The 19281-nt window shown below is 43.1% G+C and overlaps 1 protein-coding gene and 1 pseudogene across 7 annotated transcripts in view; both read left to right on the top strand.

The window, feature by feature from the left end:
• LOC116544848 (zinc finger protein 160-like) overlaps window positions 1-15598 on the top strand; it is a 20307-nt gene extending 4709 nt beyond the window's left edge. For 2 of the 7 annotated variants that reach the window (XM_032271438.1, XM_032271439.1), the window contains exons 3-5: window positions 1631-1757; window positions 2643-2774; window positions 14373-15598. In XM_032271438.1, coding sequence (XP_032127329.1) covers window positions 1631-1757; window positions 2643-2774; window positions 14373-15310 — 1197 coding nt within the window. In that variant the 3' untranslated portion in view covers window positions 15311-15598. The remainder of the gene's footprint in view (window positions 1-1630; window positions 1758-2642; window positions 2775-14372) is intronic. The other 5 variants (XM_032271436.1, XM_032271437.1, XM_032271441.1 and 2 more) reach the window with 4 other exon arrangements.
• Window positions 15599-15600: 2 nt separating this feature from the next.
• On the top strand, window positions 15601-16345 carry LOC116544851 (annotated as a pseudogene).
• Window positions 16346-19281: the final 2936 nt, after the last annotated feature.

Here is a 19281-nt window from a genome sequence, read left to right as displayed (position 1 = left end):
TTTTTGGGACGGAGTTTCACTCATGTTACCCAGGCTGGAGTGCAATGGCGCCATCTCGGCTCACCGCAACCTCCGCCTCCTGGGTTCAGGCAATTCTCCTGCCTCAGCCTCCTGAGTAGCTGGGATTACAGGCACGCATAACCATGCCCAGCTAATTTTTTGTATTTTTAGTAGAGACGGGGTTTCACCATGTTGACCAGGATGGTCTCGATCTCTTGACCTCGTGATCCACCCGCCTCGGCCTCCCAAAGTGCTGGGATTACAGGCGTGAGCCACCGCGCCCGGCCTGTTTCTGAGGGTTTCTGTGACACAGTTTTCTCCTAGTAAAATGGAAATAAAAATTATCTCTCTCATGGGTTATTGTGTTCTTACACGAGTTAGTACACATAAAGCATTAGAATAATGCCCACCACATGGAAAGTGTTCAAAATCTTTAGTCATTATTGCTGTCATCATCACAGTTTTCTTTTAAATTTTTTTTTTTTTTTGAGATGGAGTCTCGCTCTGTCGCCCAGGCTGGAGTGCAGTGTTGCAACTGTGGCTCACTGCAACCTCTGTCTCCTGGGTTCAGATGTTTCTCCTGCCTCAGCCTCCCAAGTGGCTGGGACTACAGGCACGTGCCACAACGCCTGGCTAATTTTTTGTATTTTTAGTAGAGATGGGGTTTTCATCTTGTTAGCCAGGATGGTCTCGATCTCCTGACCTTGTGATCTGCCCGCCTCAGCCTCTCAAAGTGCTGGGATAACAGGTGTGAGCTACTGTGCCCGGCCTTTTGTTTTTTTGTATGAGATAGAGTCTCACTCTGTTGCCAGGCTGGAGTACAGTGGCACAAGCTTGGCACACTGCCCACCACCTCCTGAGTTCAGGGGATTCTCTTGCCTCAGCCTCCCAAGTAGCTGGGACTACAGGCGAGCCCCACCACGCCCAGATAATTTTTGTCTTTTTACTAAAGGCAGAGTTTCACCATGTTGGCCAGGATGCTCTCAATCTCTTGACCTAGTGATCCGCCTGCCTTGGCCTCCCAAGTGCTGGGATTACAGGCATGAGCCACCGCGCCCGGCCACAGTTTTTAGATTGTGACCTTTCTTTCTTTAAAGCCACCATGGAGGTTGCCATCTTGGAAGATACCACCCTTCCTCTGGCTCATCTAGATACTGAGTATCACCTCGTGTCAAAAGTAATATCCAACACTTCTACAGAGATAGCCCCTGTGTTGATTTTTATTTGTAACTTTCTTCCATTGTCTACAGAAAGGGAAATCCACACTTATTTAGAAGGTATTGTCAGCTCTTACAGAGTAATATAATAAAATGCAATTAGGGAGACATACCTAGTTTTCTTCCTAATATCCGTAAATCCCCCAAAATACCTTAACATGGATCTGCCAGAACCCTCCCTTCAGTCAAATCAATACAATTCTCTCCTTTTCTCATTTTATGTAAAGTTGATACCTCTCCCTGTATGCACTTGGTAAAATGTTTTTCAGACACAGTTCGCCTGAAAAACCTCTCCCTGGATCTCCCAGAATGTCCATTTAAATTAAATGGATTTATACCTCTCTTTTTGTCATTTGTGTGAAGATAATGGCTCTCCCCATGACTTCTTGGTGAAATGTGTTTTCTCATATCAGGAAAGGTTGACATTCAGGGATGTGGCCATAGAATTCTCTCAGGAGGAGTGGAAGTGCCTGGACCCTGCTCAGAGGACTTTATACAGGAACGTGATGTTGGAGAATTATAGGAACCTGGTCTCCCTGGGTGAGGACAACTTCCCTCAGAAGCGGGAATCTGCTCTGCTGTATCTCTGCATGTTTCCTTGTGTGACTCTTGGGAGCCCCTGCATTTCTCAATTAAGACTGAAACTGTGTTAATTCTCAGATGAAAAGCTTCATAGTACAGCATCTGGACTTGTCTACTTTGGGCCGGGCGTGGTGGCTCACGCCTGTAATCCCAGCACTTTGGGAGGCCGAGACGGGCAGATCACCCGAGGTCAGGAGTTCGAGACCAGCCTGGCTAACATGGAGAAACCCCATCACTACTGAAAATACAAACATTAGCTGGGCGTGGTGGCGCATGCCTCTAATCCCAGCTACTCAGGAGGCTGAGGCTGGAGAATCGCTTGAACCCGGGAGGTGGAGGAGGTAGCTTTGAGCCAAGATCATGCCATTGTACTCCAGCCTGGGCAGCATGGTGAAACCCTGTCTCTACTAAAAATACAAAAAATTTGCCAGGCATGGTGCCAGGTACCTGCAGTCTCAGCTACTTGGGAGGCTGAGGCAGGAGAATCGCTGAACCCAGAAGGCAGAGGTTGTGGTGAGCCAAGATCAGGCCACTGTACTCCAGCCTGGGCAACAAGAGCGAGATTCTGTATCAAAAAAAAAAAAAAAAAAAAGGAAAGGAAAGGAAAAAGAAAAAGATCCACTTTGCCGTTTTCTACCTTTTTGCTTGTGATTCAGTGTACTTCTTAGAGGAGAGCTCGATGTCCGTATCTTACCATGTTCTCTAAACATTCAAAAGGAGGCATTCAGTGGGTGAATTTGTGAGGTATTTTTCTAGATCCATTTGTAATGTCCTCTCTCCTCTAAACAAAGGGCTGGGATTCTATAAAAGCCACAGCACATCACATTCCTTTCTCTTTATAAGCAGGAATCTCTCTTCCTGAAATGAATATTGTCTCCACGTTGGAGCAAGGGAAAGAGCCCCGGACTGTGGAGAGTGAAGTGAAAATAACAAAAACATCAAATGGTTGGAAATGCGTCAAAGGTGTGAACACAGGTAAGAGCTCAGATGGGCTGAGAGGAAGCTGCACCATTAGTTTTCAGGTAGCTCTTTCCAAGTTGAAGCATTCTATGGGACAAAAAGGGTTTAAATCCTGTGAGCACTCAGTGGAAATCTTCCTATGCCCTCATTTATCCCTCTACTCTTCTGCTGCATCATCGTTTATCCTTTCACTGTCCCATGGTGCTGCAGCTCAGTGACAAAGGCAAAGACTTTATCATGATGGACAACACTTTGTCAGGTGGCTTCTGGGACCTACGGGGAGGGCTGTGTTTAAAGGGTTCTCTTTCCCCCGTGATCTCTCCTATACGATTCCATCTGATGCTCAGTTCTCTGTCTATACAGATCAGAGCTGAGGCCCCCATAGACCTGCCCCCTTGACCTGAATATGTTCTGCCCCATTTCCTGTACTTGGGAGACCTAATCAAATGATGGGAAAAGATGAGCAGCTCCTCCTTTGCATCTGGGGCTCCAGAAACCTCATGGTGCTCTCCGGCCCTCTGCCTGTTGAAGTCCTTCAGCCTCAGTCATTTATTCTGTTTTGCTTTTGCCAGAGATGGCAGTGTGTGGAACACACTGGGTCTTCTGAGATTGTTATTCAGTACTGGAATGGCATTACACAGAGAGTTCCTCTTTTTTTTTTTTGGGGGGGGGGGGGAGACAAAGTCTGGCTCTCTTGCCCAGGCTGTAATGCAGTGGCCTGATCTCAACTCAGTGCAACTTCTGCCTCCCAGGTTCAAGCAGTTCTCTTGCCTCAGCTTCCTCAATAGCTGGAACTACAGGCATGCAGGCGTGTGCCACCACACCTGGCTAAGTTTTTAAAATTATACTTTAAGTCCTGGGGTACATGTACAGAACATGCAGGTTTGTTACATAGGTATATGCATGCCATGGTGGTTTTTGCACCTACCAACCTGTCATCTACATTAGGTATTTCTAATGCCATCCCTCGCCTATCCCCCCACCCACCGACAGGCCCCAGTGTATGATGTTCCCCTCCCTGTGTCCATGTGTTCTCGTTGTTCAACTCCCACTTATGAGTGAAAAAATGTGGTGTTTGGTTTTCTGTTCTTGTGTTAGATTCCAGCCTCATCCATGTTCCTGCAAAGGACATGAGCTCATCCCGCCCCTTTTTTTTTTTTTTTTTTGAGATGGAGTTGCACTCTGTTGCCCAGGCTGGAGTGCAGCAGCACAATCTCGACTCACTGCAACCTCCGACTCCCGTGTTCAAGCGATTCTCCTGCCTCGGCCTCCTGAGTAGCTAGGACTACAGGTGCCCGCAACCATGCCTGGCTAACTTTTGTATTTGTAGTAGAGACAGGGTTTCACCACATTGGTGAGGCTGATCTTGAACTCCTGATCTTGTGATCTGCCCACCTTGGCCTCCCAAAGTGCTGGGATTGCAGGCATGAGCCACCATGCCCAGCCAAACTCATCCTTTTTTATGGCTGCATACTATTCCATGGTGTATATGTGCCTCATTTTCTTTATCCAGTCTATCATTGATGGGCATTTGGGTTGGTTCCAAGTCTTTGCTGTTGTGAACAGTGCCGCAGTAAACATATTATGTGTGCATGTGTCTTTTTAGTGGAATGATTTATAATCCTTTAGGTATATACCCAATAATGGGATTGCTGGGTCAAATGGTATTTCTAGTTCTAGATATTTGAGGAGTTGCCACACTGCCTTCTACAATGGTTGAACTAATTTACACTCCCACTAACAGTGTAAAAGCGTTCCTGTTTCTCCACATCCCCTCCGGCAGCTGTTGTGTCCTGAGTTTTTAATGATCACCATTCTAAGTGGCGTGAGATAGTATCTCATTGTGGTTCTGATTTGCATTTCTCTAATGACCAGTGATGATGAGCTTTTTTTCATGTTTGTTGGCTGCATAAATGTCTTCTTTTGAGAAGTGTCTGTTCATATCCTTTGCCCACTTTTTTTTTTTTTTTTTTTTTGAGACGGAGTTTCCCTCTTGTTACCCAGGCTGGAGTGCAATGGCGCGATCTCGGCTCACCACAACCTCCGCCTCCTGGGTTCAGGCAATTCTCCTGCCTTAGCCTCCTGAGTAGCTGGGATTACAGGCACGCACCACCATGCCCAGCTAATTTTTTTGTATTTTTAGTAGAGACGGGGTTTCACCATGTTGACCTGGATGGTCTCGATCTCTTGACCTCGTGATCCACCCGCCTCGGCCTCCCAAAGTGCTGGGATTACAGGCTTGAGCCACCGCGCCCGGCCTCTTTGCCCACTTTTTAATGGGTTTTTTTTTTCTTGTAAATTTGTTTAAGTTCTTTGTAGATTCTCGATATTAACCCTTTGTGAGATAGATTGCAAAAATTTTCTCCCATTCTGTAGGTTGCCTATTCACTCTGATGATAGTTTCTTTTGCTGTGCAGAAGCTCTTTAGTTTTATTAGATCCCATTTGTCTATTTTGGCTTTTGTTGCCACTGCTTTTGGTGTTTTGGCCATGAAGTCTTTGCCTATGCCTATGTCCAGAATGGTATTGCCTAGGTTTTCCTCTAGGGGTTTTATGGTTCCAGGTCTTACATTTAAGTCTTTAATCCATCTTGAGTTAATTTTTGCATAAGGTGTAAGGAAGGGATCCAGTTTGTTTTCTGCATGTAGCTAGCCAGTTTTCCAAACACCATTTATTAAATAGGGAATCCTTTCCCTATTGCTTGTTTTTGTCAGGTGTGTCAAAGATCAGATGGTTGTAGATGTGTGGTGTTATTTCTGAGGGCTCTGTTCTGTTCCATTGGTCTATATGTCTGTTTTGGTACCAGTACCTTGCTGTTTTTGTTACTGTAGGCTTGTAGTATAGTTTGAAGTCAGGTAGTGTGATGCCTCCAGCTTTGTTCTTTTTGCTTAGGATTGTCTTGGCTATACAGGCTCTTTTTTGGTTCCATATGAAATTTAAAATATTTTTTTTTCCAATTCTGTGAAGACAGTTAATGGTAGCTTGATAGAGATTGCACTGAATCTTTAAATTACTTTGGGCAGTATGGCCATTTTCATATTGATTCTTTCTACCATGAGCATGGAATGTTTTTCCATTTATTTGTGTCCTCTCTTATTTTCTTGAGTAGTGGTTTGCAGTTCTCCTTCAAGAGGTCCTTCACATCCCTAGCTGTATTCCTATAAGTTTTATTCTCTTTGTAGCAATTGTGATTTGGCTCTCTTGTCTGTTATTGGTGTATAGGAATGCTTGTGATTTTTGCACATTGATTTTGTATCCTAAGACTTTGCTGAAGTTGCTTATCAGCTTAAGGAGATTTTGGTCTGAGATGATGGGGTTTTCTAAATACACAATCATGTCATCTGCAAACAGAGACAATTTGACTTCCTCTTTTCCTAATTGAATCCCCTTTATTTCTTTCTCTTGCCTGATTGCCCTGGCCAGAACTTCCAATACTATGTTGAATAGGAGTGGTGAGAGAGGGCATCCTTGTTTTGTGCCAGTTTTCAAAGGGAATGCTTCCAGTTTTTGCCAATTCAGTATGATATTGGCTGTGGGTTTGTCATAAATAGCCCTTATTTTGAGATACATTCCATCAATACCAAGTTGATTGAGAGTTTTTAGCATGAAGGCTGTTGAATTTTGTCGAAGGCCTTTTCTGCATCTATTGAGATAATCATCTGGTTTTTGTCATTGGCTCTGTTTATGTGATGGATTATGTTTATTGATTTGTTATACCGAACCAGCCTTGCATCTCAGGGATGAAGCCAACCTGATCATGGTGGATAAACTTTTTGATGTGCTGCTGAATTCAGTTTGCCAGTATTTTATTTTTTCACATTGATGTTCATCAGGGATATTGGCCTGAAATTTTCTTTTTTGTTGTGTCTCTGCCAGGTTTTGCTATCAGGATGATGCTGACGTCATAAAATGAGTTAGAGCAGCTCCTCTTTGTACCTCTGGTAGAATTTGTCTGTGAATCCATCTGGTCCTGGACTTTGTTTGGTTGGTAGGCTATTAATTGCTGCCTCAATGTCAGAACTTGTTATCGGTCTATTCAGGGATTTGATTTCTTCCTGGTTTAGTCTTGGGAGGGTGTATGTGTCCAGGAATTTATCCATTTCTTCTAGATTTTCTATTTGCATAGAGGTGTTTATAGTATGCTCTGGGTGGTAGTTTGTATTTCTGTTGGTTCAGTGGTGATATTCCCTTTATCATTTTTTTATTGTGTCTGTTTGATTCTTCTCTCTTTTCTTCACTAGTCTGGCTAGTGGTCTATTTATTTTGTTGATCTTTTCAAAAAATCAGCTCCTGGATTCATTAATTTTTTAAAGTTTTTTTTTGTGTCTGTATTTCCTTCAGTTCTGCTCTGATCTTAGTTATTTCTTGTCTTCAGCTAGCTTTTGAATTTGTTTGCTCTTGCTTCTCTATTTCTTTTAGTTGTGATGTTAGAGTGTCAATGTTTTAGATCTTTTCTGCTTTCACTTGTGGGCATTTAGTGCTATAAATTTCCCTCTACACACTGCTTTAAATGTGTCTCAGAGATTCTGGTATGTTGTGTCTTTGTTCTCATTGGTTTCAAAGGACATCTTTATTTCTGGCTTAATTTTGTTATTTACCCAGTAGTCATTCAGGAGCAGGTTGTTCAGTTTCCATGTAGTTGTGCAGTTTTGAGTGAGTTTCTTAATCCTGAGTTCTAATTTGATTGCACTGTGGTCTGAGAAACTGTTATGATTTCCATTATTTTGTATTTGCTGAGGAGTGTTTTACTTCCAATTATGTGGTCAGTTTTAGAGTAAGTGCAATGTGGTGCTGAGAAGAATGTATATTATGTTGATTTGGGGTGGAGAGTTCTGTAGGTGTCTATTAGGTCCATTTGGTCCAGAGCTAAGTTCAAGTCCTAGATATCTTTATTTTCTCTCTCATTGATCTGTCTAATATTGACAGTGGAGTGTTAAAGTCTCCCACTACTGTTGTGTGGAAGTCTAAGTCTCTTTGTAGGTCTCTAAGAACTTGCTTTATGAATCCACGTGCTCCTATATTGTGTGCATATATATTCAGGATAGACAGCTCTTCTTGTTGCATTGATCCCTTTACCATTATGTAATGCCCCCTTTGTCTCTTTTGATCTTTGTTGGTTTAAAGTCTGTTTTATCAAAGACTAGGATTGCAACCCCTGCTTCTTTTTTTGCTTTCCATTTGCTTGGTAGATATTCCTCCATCCCTTTATTTTGAACCTATGTGTGTCTTTGCATGTGAGATGGGTTTCCTGAATATAGCACACTGATGGGTCTTGACTCTTTATCCAATTTGCCAGACTGTGTCTTTTAATTGGGGCATTTAGCCATTTACATTTAAGGTTAATATTATGTGTGAATTTGATCCTGTCATTATGATGCTAGCTGGTTATTTTTCCCATTAAGTGATGCAGTTTCCTCATAGTGTCGATGGTCTTTACAGTTTGGTATGCTTTTGCAGTGGCTGGTACTGGTTGTTTTTTTTCCATGTTTAGTGCTTCCTCCAGGAGCTCTTGTAAGGCAGGTCTGGTGGTGACGAAATCTCTCAGAATTTGCTTGTCTGTAAAATATTTTATTTCTCCTTCGCTTATAAAGCTTAGTTTGGCTAGATATGAAATGCTGGGTTGAAAATTCTTTTCTTTAACGATGTTGAATATTGGGCCCCACTCTCTTCTGGCCTGTAGGGTTTCTGCTGAGAAGTTCCCTGTTAGTCTGATGGGCTTCCTTTTGTGGGTAACCCCACCTTTCTCTCTGGCTGCCCCTAACATCTTTTCCTTCATTTCAACCTTGGTGAATCTGATGATTATGTGTCTTAGAGTTGTTCTTGAGGAATATCTTTGTGGTGTTCTCTGTATTTCCTGAATTTGAATGTTGGCCTGTATTGCTAGGTTGGGGATGTTCTCCTGGATAATATCCTGAAGAGTGTTTTCCAACTTGGTTCATTCTCCCCATCACTTTCAGGTACACCAATCAAACGCAGATTTGGTCTTTTCACATAGTCCCATATTTCTTGGAGGCTTTGTTTCTTTTCATTTTTTTCTATAATCTTGTCTTCTCACTTTATTTCGTTAAGTTGATCTGCAATCTCTGACATCCTTTCTTCTGCTTGATCAAATTGGCTATTGATACTTGTGTATGCTTCACAATGTTCTCAAGCTATGTTTTTCAGCTCCATCAGGTCATTTATATTAGTCTCTAAATAATAGAAATGTTATTCTGGTTAGCAATTCATCTAACCTTTTTTCAAGGTTCTTAGCTTCCTTGCATTGGGTTAGAACATGCTCCTTTAGCTCAGAGGAGTTTGTTATTACCCACTTTCTGAAGCCCACTTCTGTCAATTCGTCAAACTCATTCTCCATCCAGTTTTGTTCCCTTGCTGGTGAGGAGTTGTGATCCTTTGGAGGAGAAGAGGTGTTCTGGTTTTTGGAATTTTCAGCCTTTTTGCGCTGGTTTCTTCCCATCTTTGTGGATTTATCTACTTTTGGTCTTTGATGTTGATGACCTTTGGATGGAGTCTCTGAGTGGACGTCCTTTTTGTTGATGTTGATACTATTCCTTTCTGTTTGTTAGTTTTCCTTCTGACAGTCAGGTCCCCCTGCTAAAAGTCTGCTGGAGTTTGCTGGAGGTCCACTCCAGACCCTGTTTGCCTGGGTATCACCAGCAGAGGCTACAGAACAGCAGAGATTGCTGCCTGTTCTTTCCTCTGGAAGCTTCATCCCAGAGGGGCACCCAAGAGATGCCAGTGAGAGCTTTCCTGTATGAGGTGTCTGTTGACCCCTGCTGGGAGGTGCCTCCCAGTCAGGATACACAGGGGTCAGGGACCCACTTGAGGAGGCAGTCTGTCCCTTATCAGAGCTTCCATGCTGTGCTGGGAGATCTGCTGCTCTCTTCAGAGCTCTTGGGCAGGGATGTTTAAATCTGCTGATGCTGTGCCCACAGCTGCCCCTTCCTTCAGGTGCTCTGTCCCAGGGAGATGGGGGTTTTATCTATAAGGCCCTGACTGAGGCTGCTGCCTTTTTTTCAGAGATGCCCTGCCCAGGGAAAAGGAATCTAGAGAGGCAGTCTGGCTGCAGTCGCCTTACTGAGCTGTGGCGGGCTCTGCCCACTTCAAACTTCCCGGCGGCTTTGTTTATCCTGTGAGGGTAAAATCACTTACTCAAGCCTCAGCAATTGCTGACGCCCTTCCCCCAACCAAGCTCAAGCATCCCAGGTCAACCTCAGACTGCTGTGCTTGCAGCGAGAATTTCAAGCCAGTGGATTTTAGCTTACTGGTCTCCATGGGGGTGAGACCTACTGAGCCAGAGCACTGGGCTCCCTGTCTTCAACCTCCTTTCCAGAGCCGACAGAACGGTTCTCTCACTGGCATTCCAGGTGCCACTGGGGTATGAAAAATAAAATCCTGCTGTTAGTTTGATGTCTGCCCAAACAGCTGCCCAGTTTTGTGCTTGAAACCCAGGGCCCTGGTGGCATAGGCATCGGAGGGAATCTCCTGGTCTGCTGGTTATGAAGGCCATGGGAAAAGCGCAGTATCTAAGCTGGAGTGCACCGTTCCTCACGGCACAGTCCCTTATGGCTTCCCTTGGCTATGGGAGGGAAATCCTCCAACCCCTTGTACCATCCGGGTGAGGTGACACCCCACCCTGCTTTGGTTCAACACTCCATGGGCTGCACCCACTGTCCAACCAGTCCCAATGAGATGAACTGGGTACTTCAGTTGGAAATGCAGAAATCACCCACCTTCTGCATTAATCTTGCTGGGAGCTGCAGACTGGAGCTGTTCCTATTCGGCCATCTTGTCAGCAAATCCCCAATTTTTGTATTTTTAATGGAGATCGGGTTCCACTGTGTTGGCCAGACTGGTCTAGAACTCCTGACCTCAGGTGATCCACCAGCCTTGGTCTCCCAAAATGCTGGAATTACAGGTGTGAGTACATGGGGTCAGGGACCCACTTGAGGCCATGCCCAGCCTCTCTCTCTGATTCTCAGTTCTACACAGGGAGCGTATCTTAGTCTTTCAGGCTCTCAGCTTAACCTCTGTGGGCAGAGCACAGTCATGTATTTAAATCCCACAGAATCTGACCCCCATATGTTGTATTTATGTCTCTCTTCCACGGCTTTTACTATTGTGTGAATGTAGAAAAACATGGGCTCTTTCTGATTTTGTGTTCTCGTACATCTCAGTGATTTTGCCTTTGAAACTTGCTTTTGAAATACACACCCCGGGGGTCTGAAGTTTCATCTAGTTTTTTTCTTCTATGGCAACCAACCTTTATGTGATAGAGAGCTTCTGGTGGACTCTCCCACGGAGCAGGTTTACTTGATGATGGAAAATTCTTGAAAGACAACACTTTAATACATTACTCTGTTATCCTGCTACATGCAAAAGTGCCCCATGAAGGCATTGAGTCAAGTTGTCAGGATGACCTATGACACTGAGAGTGGAAGTGTCACAAGAGCCAAATGATAAGTGTTTGCCACTAGTTATTGAGGACTTTCCAAAACATGGTTCTCAAGGATATTGTGACAGTGTTGACCAAATATACCAATGGTCATCTATTTTGAGCCATCAATAAATGTGGTAGGAATGTATCCTAGGGAGAACGTTGTACAAATTCACCACCTCATTCCATGAGGCTGTTGACTAAACTCTTGTTCATGACACATTGCCCATCCTGTGTTGTGTGCCATTCATTCTTCTTCAAAAATGCAATTGTGAAGCATCTCAAGGGAGCTGATGAAATTGAACAATGCCTGCCTTCTTCTTTTTTGTTGCTGTTGACAGAGTTTCACTCTAGTTGCCCAGGCTGGAGTGCAATGGTGTGATCTCAGCTCACCGCAACCTCTGCCTCCTGGGTTCAAGTGATTCTCCTGCCTCAGTCCCCTGAGTAGCTGAGATTACAGGCATGCGCCACCACACCCGGCTAATTTTGTATTTTTAGTAGAAACGGGGGTTCTCCATGTTGGCCAGGCTGGTTTTGAGCTCCTGATTTCAGGTAATCTGCCCACCCCGGCCTCCCAAAGTATTGGGGATTACAGGCGTGAGCCACTGCACCTGGCCAATGTGTACTTTCTTTATGTCTACTGGAACTTGTCCTGTTTAAGCCAGTGCTACTTTCATTTAGTACATCTCTGTATATTGTAAATGAACTTGTTTTCTTTAATAAGCAGTCCATATTTTTTATGACTTTAGTTGTTTTATGTTTACAATATACAGAGCTTTGTATTGGGAAATGCATTTTTAAACATATTTTACAAGCTTTCTTTCTTTAATTTGAGGACTGAGTCAGTAGCAGTTTCCCTAAAAACTACATAAACTTGAGAATATATTGAAAATATTGTCTAAAATGTTTTTTATTTTTGTTTCACCTGACTTAATGCCTGTTATTAAAGTGCCACTAAAATTTGTTACAGCCTCTAAATTGGCGGATTTTCCATATCTTAAGAATACACTTCTTTTTCTTTTTCCTTTAAAATTTATTTGTTGAGAATATACTTTTTAAAATTAATTCAATGTCATTTCAGAAATACCATTAAATTGACTTGACACAATTTGTTATAGAAAATAATATTGCTTTTTCTATAGAGAGAAAGAGAGAGAGAGAGAGAGTGTGTGTGTGTGTGTGTGTGTGTGTGTGTGTGTGTGTACGTATATATTTGAGACAGAGTCTCACTCTGTCACCAGGCTTGAGTACAGTGGTGCGATTATAGTATATTTTTAATTGTCTAATCTAACTTGGTGGGTTTGGGTTAAATCTCACTGAATTTTTATATCCTCCAACTGTTATTTTGTAAACGTTATGTTTCTTATCTAGGTTTATCACATCCATCTTGGTGTACTAAATTAACATTTAAATATCTCACAGTATTTTAAAGGAAGCCTGGCTTATTTCTTATACTTCAAGGACTTCTCCACTGTTACATATATCACCCGTATTTTCTACAAATTTCTGAAGTTCTGCAAGTTGCATTCTTCAGTTAACACATGATGACTATTTTGTTCCCCATCTTTCTTTACATCTGAATTTTCTGTAATGTTCACTTGGTTTCTGTCAATCCACTTCTTGGTGCTGTCCTGTTATTCTCTGCCAGTTATGTGCTATGTTGCTAAAAACCTAGTCCATGGGTCTCTGTGCACTGCCAGGAAATGTTTCTGTACTTTGCATCCACTAACAGCTCCCTTCAGTATAAACCATTACCCACTGTAGGTCGTTTACTCCTCTTTTTTTTTTTTTTGAGACGGAGTCTCACTCTGTCGACCATGCTAGAGTGCAGTGGCATGATCTTGGCTCACTGCAACCTCCACCTCCCAGGTTCAAGCAATTCTCCTGCCTCAGCCTCCTGAATAGCGGGGAATACAGACACCCATCACCACACCCGGCTAATTTTTGTATTTTTAGTAGAAAGGGGTTTCACCATGTTGGTCAGGCTGGTCTTCAACTCCTAACCTTGTGATCCGTCCACCTTGGCCTCCTAAAGTACCGGGATTACAGACAGGCATGAGCTACTGCACCCAACCGTGCTTATTTTCCTTATTAAGGTTACTGCTATAGTTTGGAGGGGATGTTTGTCCGTTCCAAATCTCATGTTGAAATTTGATCCCCAGTGTTGGATGTGGGTCCTAATGGGAGGTGTTTGGGTCAGGAGAGTGGGACCTTCATGAAAGGCTTGGTGCTTTACTTGAGGTAATGAATGAGTTCTCACTCTATAAGTTCCAGTGAGAACTGGCCATTGAAAAGAGCCTGGCACCTCCTTCCCTCTTGGTTCCTCTCTTGCCATGTGACCTCTGCACATGCCATCTTCCCTTTGCCTTCTGCCATAAATGGAAGCAGCCTGAGGCCCTCAGCAAAGCAGATGCTGGTGCCATGCATCTTGTACAGCCTGCCCCCATTTTTAGAATTAACATAAGTTTGCACAACACAGATGTTTGGGGTATAGGTTATTTGAAACTAGACTTCCCTAAAATTAATTTGAATTACAGCCTCCTGAGTAGCTGGGATTACAGGCACATGCCACCACACCTGGCTAAGTTTTCTATTTTTAGTAGACACAGGCTGTCTCCATGTTGGTCAGGCTGGTCTTGTACTCCTGACCTCAGTGATCCGCCTGCCTCGGCCTCCCAAAGTGCTGGGATTATAGGCGTGAGCCACTGCACCCAGCCTTTTTTGAGGGGGGATGGAGTCTTGCTCTTTCGCCAGGCTAGGGTATAGTGGCATGATCTCGGCTCACTGCAATCTCTGCTTCCTGGGTTCAAGTGGTTCTCCTGCCTCAGCCTCCCAAGCAGCTGGGACTACAGGCACGTGCCACCATGCCCAGCTAATTTTTGTATTTTTAGTAGAGACAGGATTTCACCACATTGAACAGGCCGGTCTTGGTCTCTTGACCTTGTAATCCAGCTGCCTTGGCCTCCCAAAGTGCTGGGATTATAGGCGTGAGCCACTGCGGGCCGTAATCATTTTTTCTTTATTAAAAATCCTATTCCTACAAATTTGAAGATCATGGTTGAAAACTTTATAATTGTTCAGTATAAATACTATTTTTGGTATAATATCTTTTTCAGTATGAACTACTGATTTGCCAACTGTAGTTAATACAAAACCTGTTTTTCAAATATCTTGTAGGTGTCTCTCCTACACATATGATCAAGGAGTTACCACCAAAAGAGAACAATAGCACAGGAAAAGCCTTCCAAGCAGTGATGCTGGAAAGACGTGAAATCCATGACATCAAAGATTTTTACTTCAGGGAAATGCAGAAAAATGTTCATGACTTTGAGTGTCAGTGTCACAGTGATGAAAGAAATTACAAAGAAACACCTGTGATTAAAATAAAAAACATCACCAGAAGAAGAGATCAATGTGATAGAAGGATAGCTGGAAATAAGCCAGTTGAAAATCAGCGTGAACTGAGCTTAAAGTCGCATCTGGCTGAACTGCAGGGATTTCAAACTGAAAGGAAAATGTATGAATGTAATGAAATTGAGAAGTCTGTTATCCACGGCTCCTCAGTTTCACTGCTTCAAATAAATCTTCCTCGTGTCGACACCAGCATTTCTAATATATGTAGGAATGATTTTATGCATCCTTCATTACTCACACAAGAACAGAGAGCACAGAGTAGGGAAAAACCTTACAAGTGTAATGATTGTGGCAAGGCCTTTCATCAGAGGTCCCACCTTGATACACATCAGAGAATCCACACTGGACAGAAACCATATAAATGTGATATATGTGGCAAAGCTTTCAGTCAAATTTCAAACCTGGCAAGTCATCACAGAATTCATACTGGAGAAAAACCTTACAAATGTAATGAGTGTGGCAAGGCCTTTAATCAGGGGTCCAACCTTACTAGACATCAGAGAATCCATACTGGACAGAAACCATATAAATGTGATGTATGTGGCAAAGGTTTCATTCAAAAATCAAAAGTAGCAAGTCATCACAGAATTCATACTGGAGAGAAAACTTACAAATTTAGAGTGTGGCAAGGTCTGAAGTCAACATTCATACCTTTAAAACCATCAGATAATTCACACTGGAGAGAAACCTTACAAGTGTAATGAGTGTGACAAAGCCTAACTAATCTTCAGGTCATCCATACTGGAGAGCCCTTATAAATGTAATGAGTGTGGCAAGACTTTTTTTCAGAGTTCAAAACTTGTAAAACATCTCAGAATTCATTCTGGAGAGAAACCACACAAATGTAATGAATGTAGTAAGGCATTTATTCAAAATTCAAGGCTGGTGGACCCTCAGAGAACTCACTGGAGAGAAACCTTACAAGCGTAATGAGTATGGTAAAACCTTTATTGTGTGTTCAAGCCTAACTAACCATCAGGTAATTCATACTGGAGAGGAACCTTACAAATGTAATGAGGATGGAAAGGCTTATGTGAAGCAGTCCCACCTTAGACATGACAGTATTCATACTGGAGAGAAGCCATACAAATGTACTGAATGCGGCATGGCTTTTAGATAATGGACAGATATCAGAACTCACCAAGGAATCCATGCTGGAGAGAAACCTTAGAAGCATGATGAGTGTGGAAAAACCTTTACCAAGGCCTCTCACCTCACTACACATACACGATCATCCATACTGGAGAGAAACCATATGAATATGATGTATGTGGCAAATTCTTCAGCAAAATTGTCATCTGGAAAGTCATCATAGGATTCATACTGGAGAAAAGCCTTACAAATGTGATGTGTGTGGCAAGGTCTTCAGTCAAAATTCACACCTTGTAAATCATCGGAGAATCCATACTGGAGAGAGACATTACAAATGTGATGAATGTGGTAAGGCTTTCAGCAGGTGTTCACATCTTAAGCTTCATGAGAAAATTCACACGGGAGAGAAACCATACAAATGTACTGAGTGTGGCAAGGCCTTTAGACAGTGATGTGACCTCAGGATTCACCAAAGAATTCATACTGGAGAGAAAGACTACGGATGTCTTGAGTCTGGCAAAGCCTTTACTCAGGGCTCATACCTCAATAATCATCAGATAGTTCATACTGGAGAGAACCTTCCAAAGGCACTGAATATAGCAAGACTTTTAGGCATGGCCCTAAACTCAGGACTCACCAAATAATTCATACTTGTAAATGCAATGAATATAGCAATGTTTTAAAGCAGTGCTCACTACTCTATTAGACATGAGTATCTAATATATCTTGGGGAAAAGGCACACAAATGTAATGTATGTGACAAGGATTTTATCTGAGGACCAGAAGTTGGAGAACAAAATTCATACTGGGGAGAAACCTTACAAATGCAATGAGCATGGGAAAACCTTTACCACAGTTCAAGTATTACATGACATCAGAGAGTCCATATTGAAAAGAAACCATGTAAATATCAGGTATGTGGCAGAGGCTCTATTCAGGCTTCACAGTGCACTAGATATTAAAGTATACATCTTTTGCTGGGTGTGGTGCTCACGCCTGTAATCCCAGAACTTTGGGAGGTTGAAGTGGGCAGATGACCTGAGGTCAGGAGTTTGAAACCACCCTGGCCAACATGGCAAAACCCTGTCTCTACTAAAAATACAAAAATTAGGCTGGGCGTGGTGGTTCACGCCTGTAATCCAACGATTTTAGGACGCCGAGGCAGGTGATCACAAGTGGTCAGGAATTCAAGACCAGCCTAGCCAAGATGGTAAAACCCTGTCTCTACAAAAATACAAAAATTACCCAGGTGTGCTGGTGGGCATCTGTAATTCCTAGCTACTCAGGAGGCTGAGGCAGAGAATTTCTTGAAGCCGGGAGGCGGAGGTTGCAGTGAGCCGAGATTGCACCACTGCACTCCAGCCTCGGCAACACAGCAAGACTCCATCTCAAAAAAAAAAAAAAAAAAGAAAAAAATTAGCTGGGCATGGTGGCAGGTGCTTATAATCCCAGCTACCCAGAAGGCTGAGGCACAGGAATTGCTTGAACCCAGGTGGCAGAGGTTGCAGTGAGCCAAGATCACATCACTACACTCTAGCCTGGGTGGCAGAGCAAGACTCCATCTCAAACAAAAAACAAAGTATACGTCTTTTAGATAAATTGCACAAACGTAATATGTATGCTAAGGCTTTTACCCAGTGGTCAAAACTGGCACATCACAGGATTTATACTGGAGAGCAGCCTCACAAATGCAATGAAAGTGGTAAAGCTATTTGTTTCATTGTTTGTTTTTGGGACAGAGTTTCGCTCTTGTCGCCCAGGCTGGAGTGCAATGGTGTGATCTTGGCTCACTGCAACCTCCGCCTCCCAGGTTCAAGTGATTCTCCTGCCTCAGCCTCACAAGTAATTGGGATTACAGGCATGTAACATTACACCCAGCTAATGTTTTTGTATTGTAAGCAGAGATGGAATTTCACCAGGTTGGCCAGGCTGGTCTTGAACTCCTGACCTCAGGTGATCCGCCTGCCTCAGCCTCCCAAAGTGCTGGGATTACAGACGTGAGGCACCGTGCATGGCCGAAAGTGGTAAGGCTTTTTATCAAATGTCCCTGTCTTTCCAGTCATGAGAAAATTCATACAGAATCTATTAAAACTGTGCTAAACATGAAAAGACCTTTAAGCAACAGTGATGTCATGAAGGTGGTAGTTTTTTAAACCAACTCCCACAACAGTCTCCAAATCATAGTATTCATATGAGGAATCACTAAGTCTAATTCTCCAAAATTAACTGGTAGTATTACAAACTGCAGAATAATTCCAGGTCAAAATATGTTGTGTGTGTTTGCATTTTTTTTTTCAGAGTTTCACTCTTGTTGCCCAGGCTGGAGTGCAATGGTGCAATCTCAGTTCACCACAACCTCTGCCTCTCGGGTTCAAGCGATACTCCTGTCTCAGCCTCCCAAGTAACTGGAATTACAGGCATGTGCCACCATGCCCGGCTAATTTTGTATTTTTAGCAGAGACGGGGTTTCTTATAACATGATGTGTATCAAAGGAGCAAAGGACATGTGGAAATGACACATCTTCAGTTTATAAAATATTCATTTATGTGAAGTTTCTTGGAAAGGCTACATTACTACTATTTGTTTCTATCTGAAGTTTGAAATCTGTCAATGCCACCCTTATAGGCCTTTCGTTATGGTCTTTGGGAAGGAATCAATAAAATGAAAGGGCCTACTCCATTAGGTGTGGTTCGTTCCTACCCATGCTCCCTGAAGAACAAGGATGCTGAATTTAAAAATTTAATATTGTATGAATTAGGGACGGGTGAAGAACAATACAAAACTATAAGCCATGCTTATTGTGTTCAGTGTGCCCTTCTCCAGAGGGCCACTGGCTCATCAGAAAGGATTACTGCTCTACCAGTTGACCGTGAGATGGCATGCCAGGAAATTAAGACACTGGGCTTTTTTTTCTTTTTTTTTTTTTTGAGACGAAGTCTCAGACCAGGTGCAGTAGCTCACGCCTGTAATCCCAGCACTTTGGGAGACTGAGGCAGGCGGATCACGACGTCATAAGTTTAAGACCAGCCTGACCAACATGATGGAACCCCGTGTCTACTAAAAATACAAAAAAAATTAGCTGGGTACGGTGGTGCATACCTGTAATCCCAGCTACTCAGGAGGCTGAGGCAGGAGAATCATTTGAACCTGAGAGGTGGAGGTTGTGGTGGGCTGAAATTACGCCACTACACTCCAGCCTGGGCAACAAAAGCAAAACTCCATCTCAAAAAAAAAAAAAAAAAAAAAAAAAAAAAAAAGACAGGGAGTCTCGCTCTTTTGCCCAGGCTGGAGGGCAGTGGCATGATCTTGGCTCACTGAAACCTCTGCCTTCCGGATTCAAGTGATTCTCCTGCCTCAGCCTCCCAAATAGCTGGGACTACAGGCGCTCGCCACCATGGGCACCTGTATTTTTAGTAGAGACAGGGTTTCGCTGTGTTAGCCAGGATGGGCTCAATCTCCTGACCTCGTGATTGATCTGTCTGCCTCAGTCTCCCAAAGTTCTGGGATTACAGGCGTGAGCCACTGCGCCCAGCCTTGACACTGGGCTTTTTATGAGAGTGACAAATTAGTAGGACCTGG

The sequence above is a fragment of the Sapajus apella genome, unplaced genomic scaffold, assembly GCF_009761245.1.
Source record: "Sapajus apella isolate SASKATOON/1434 unplaced genomic scaffold, GSC_monkey_1.0 scaffold233, whole genome shotgun sequence".
NCBI classification, from domain to species: Eukaryota; Metazoa; Chordata; class Mammalia; order Primates; family Cebidae; genus Sapajus; species Sapajus apella.
Note: the sequence above shows the minus strand (reverse complement) of the source record. Positions and strands in the feature narration are given on the sequence as shown.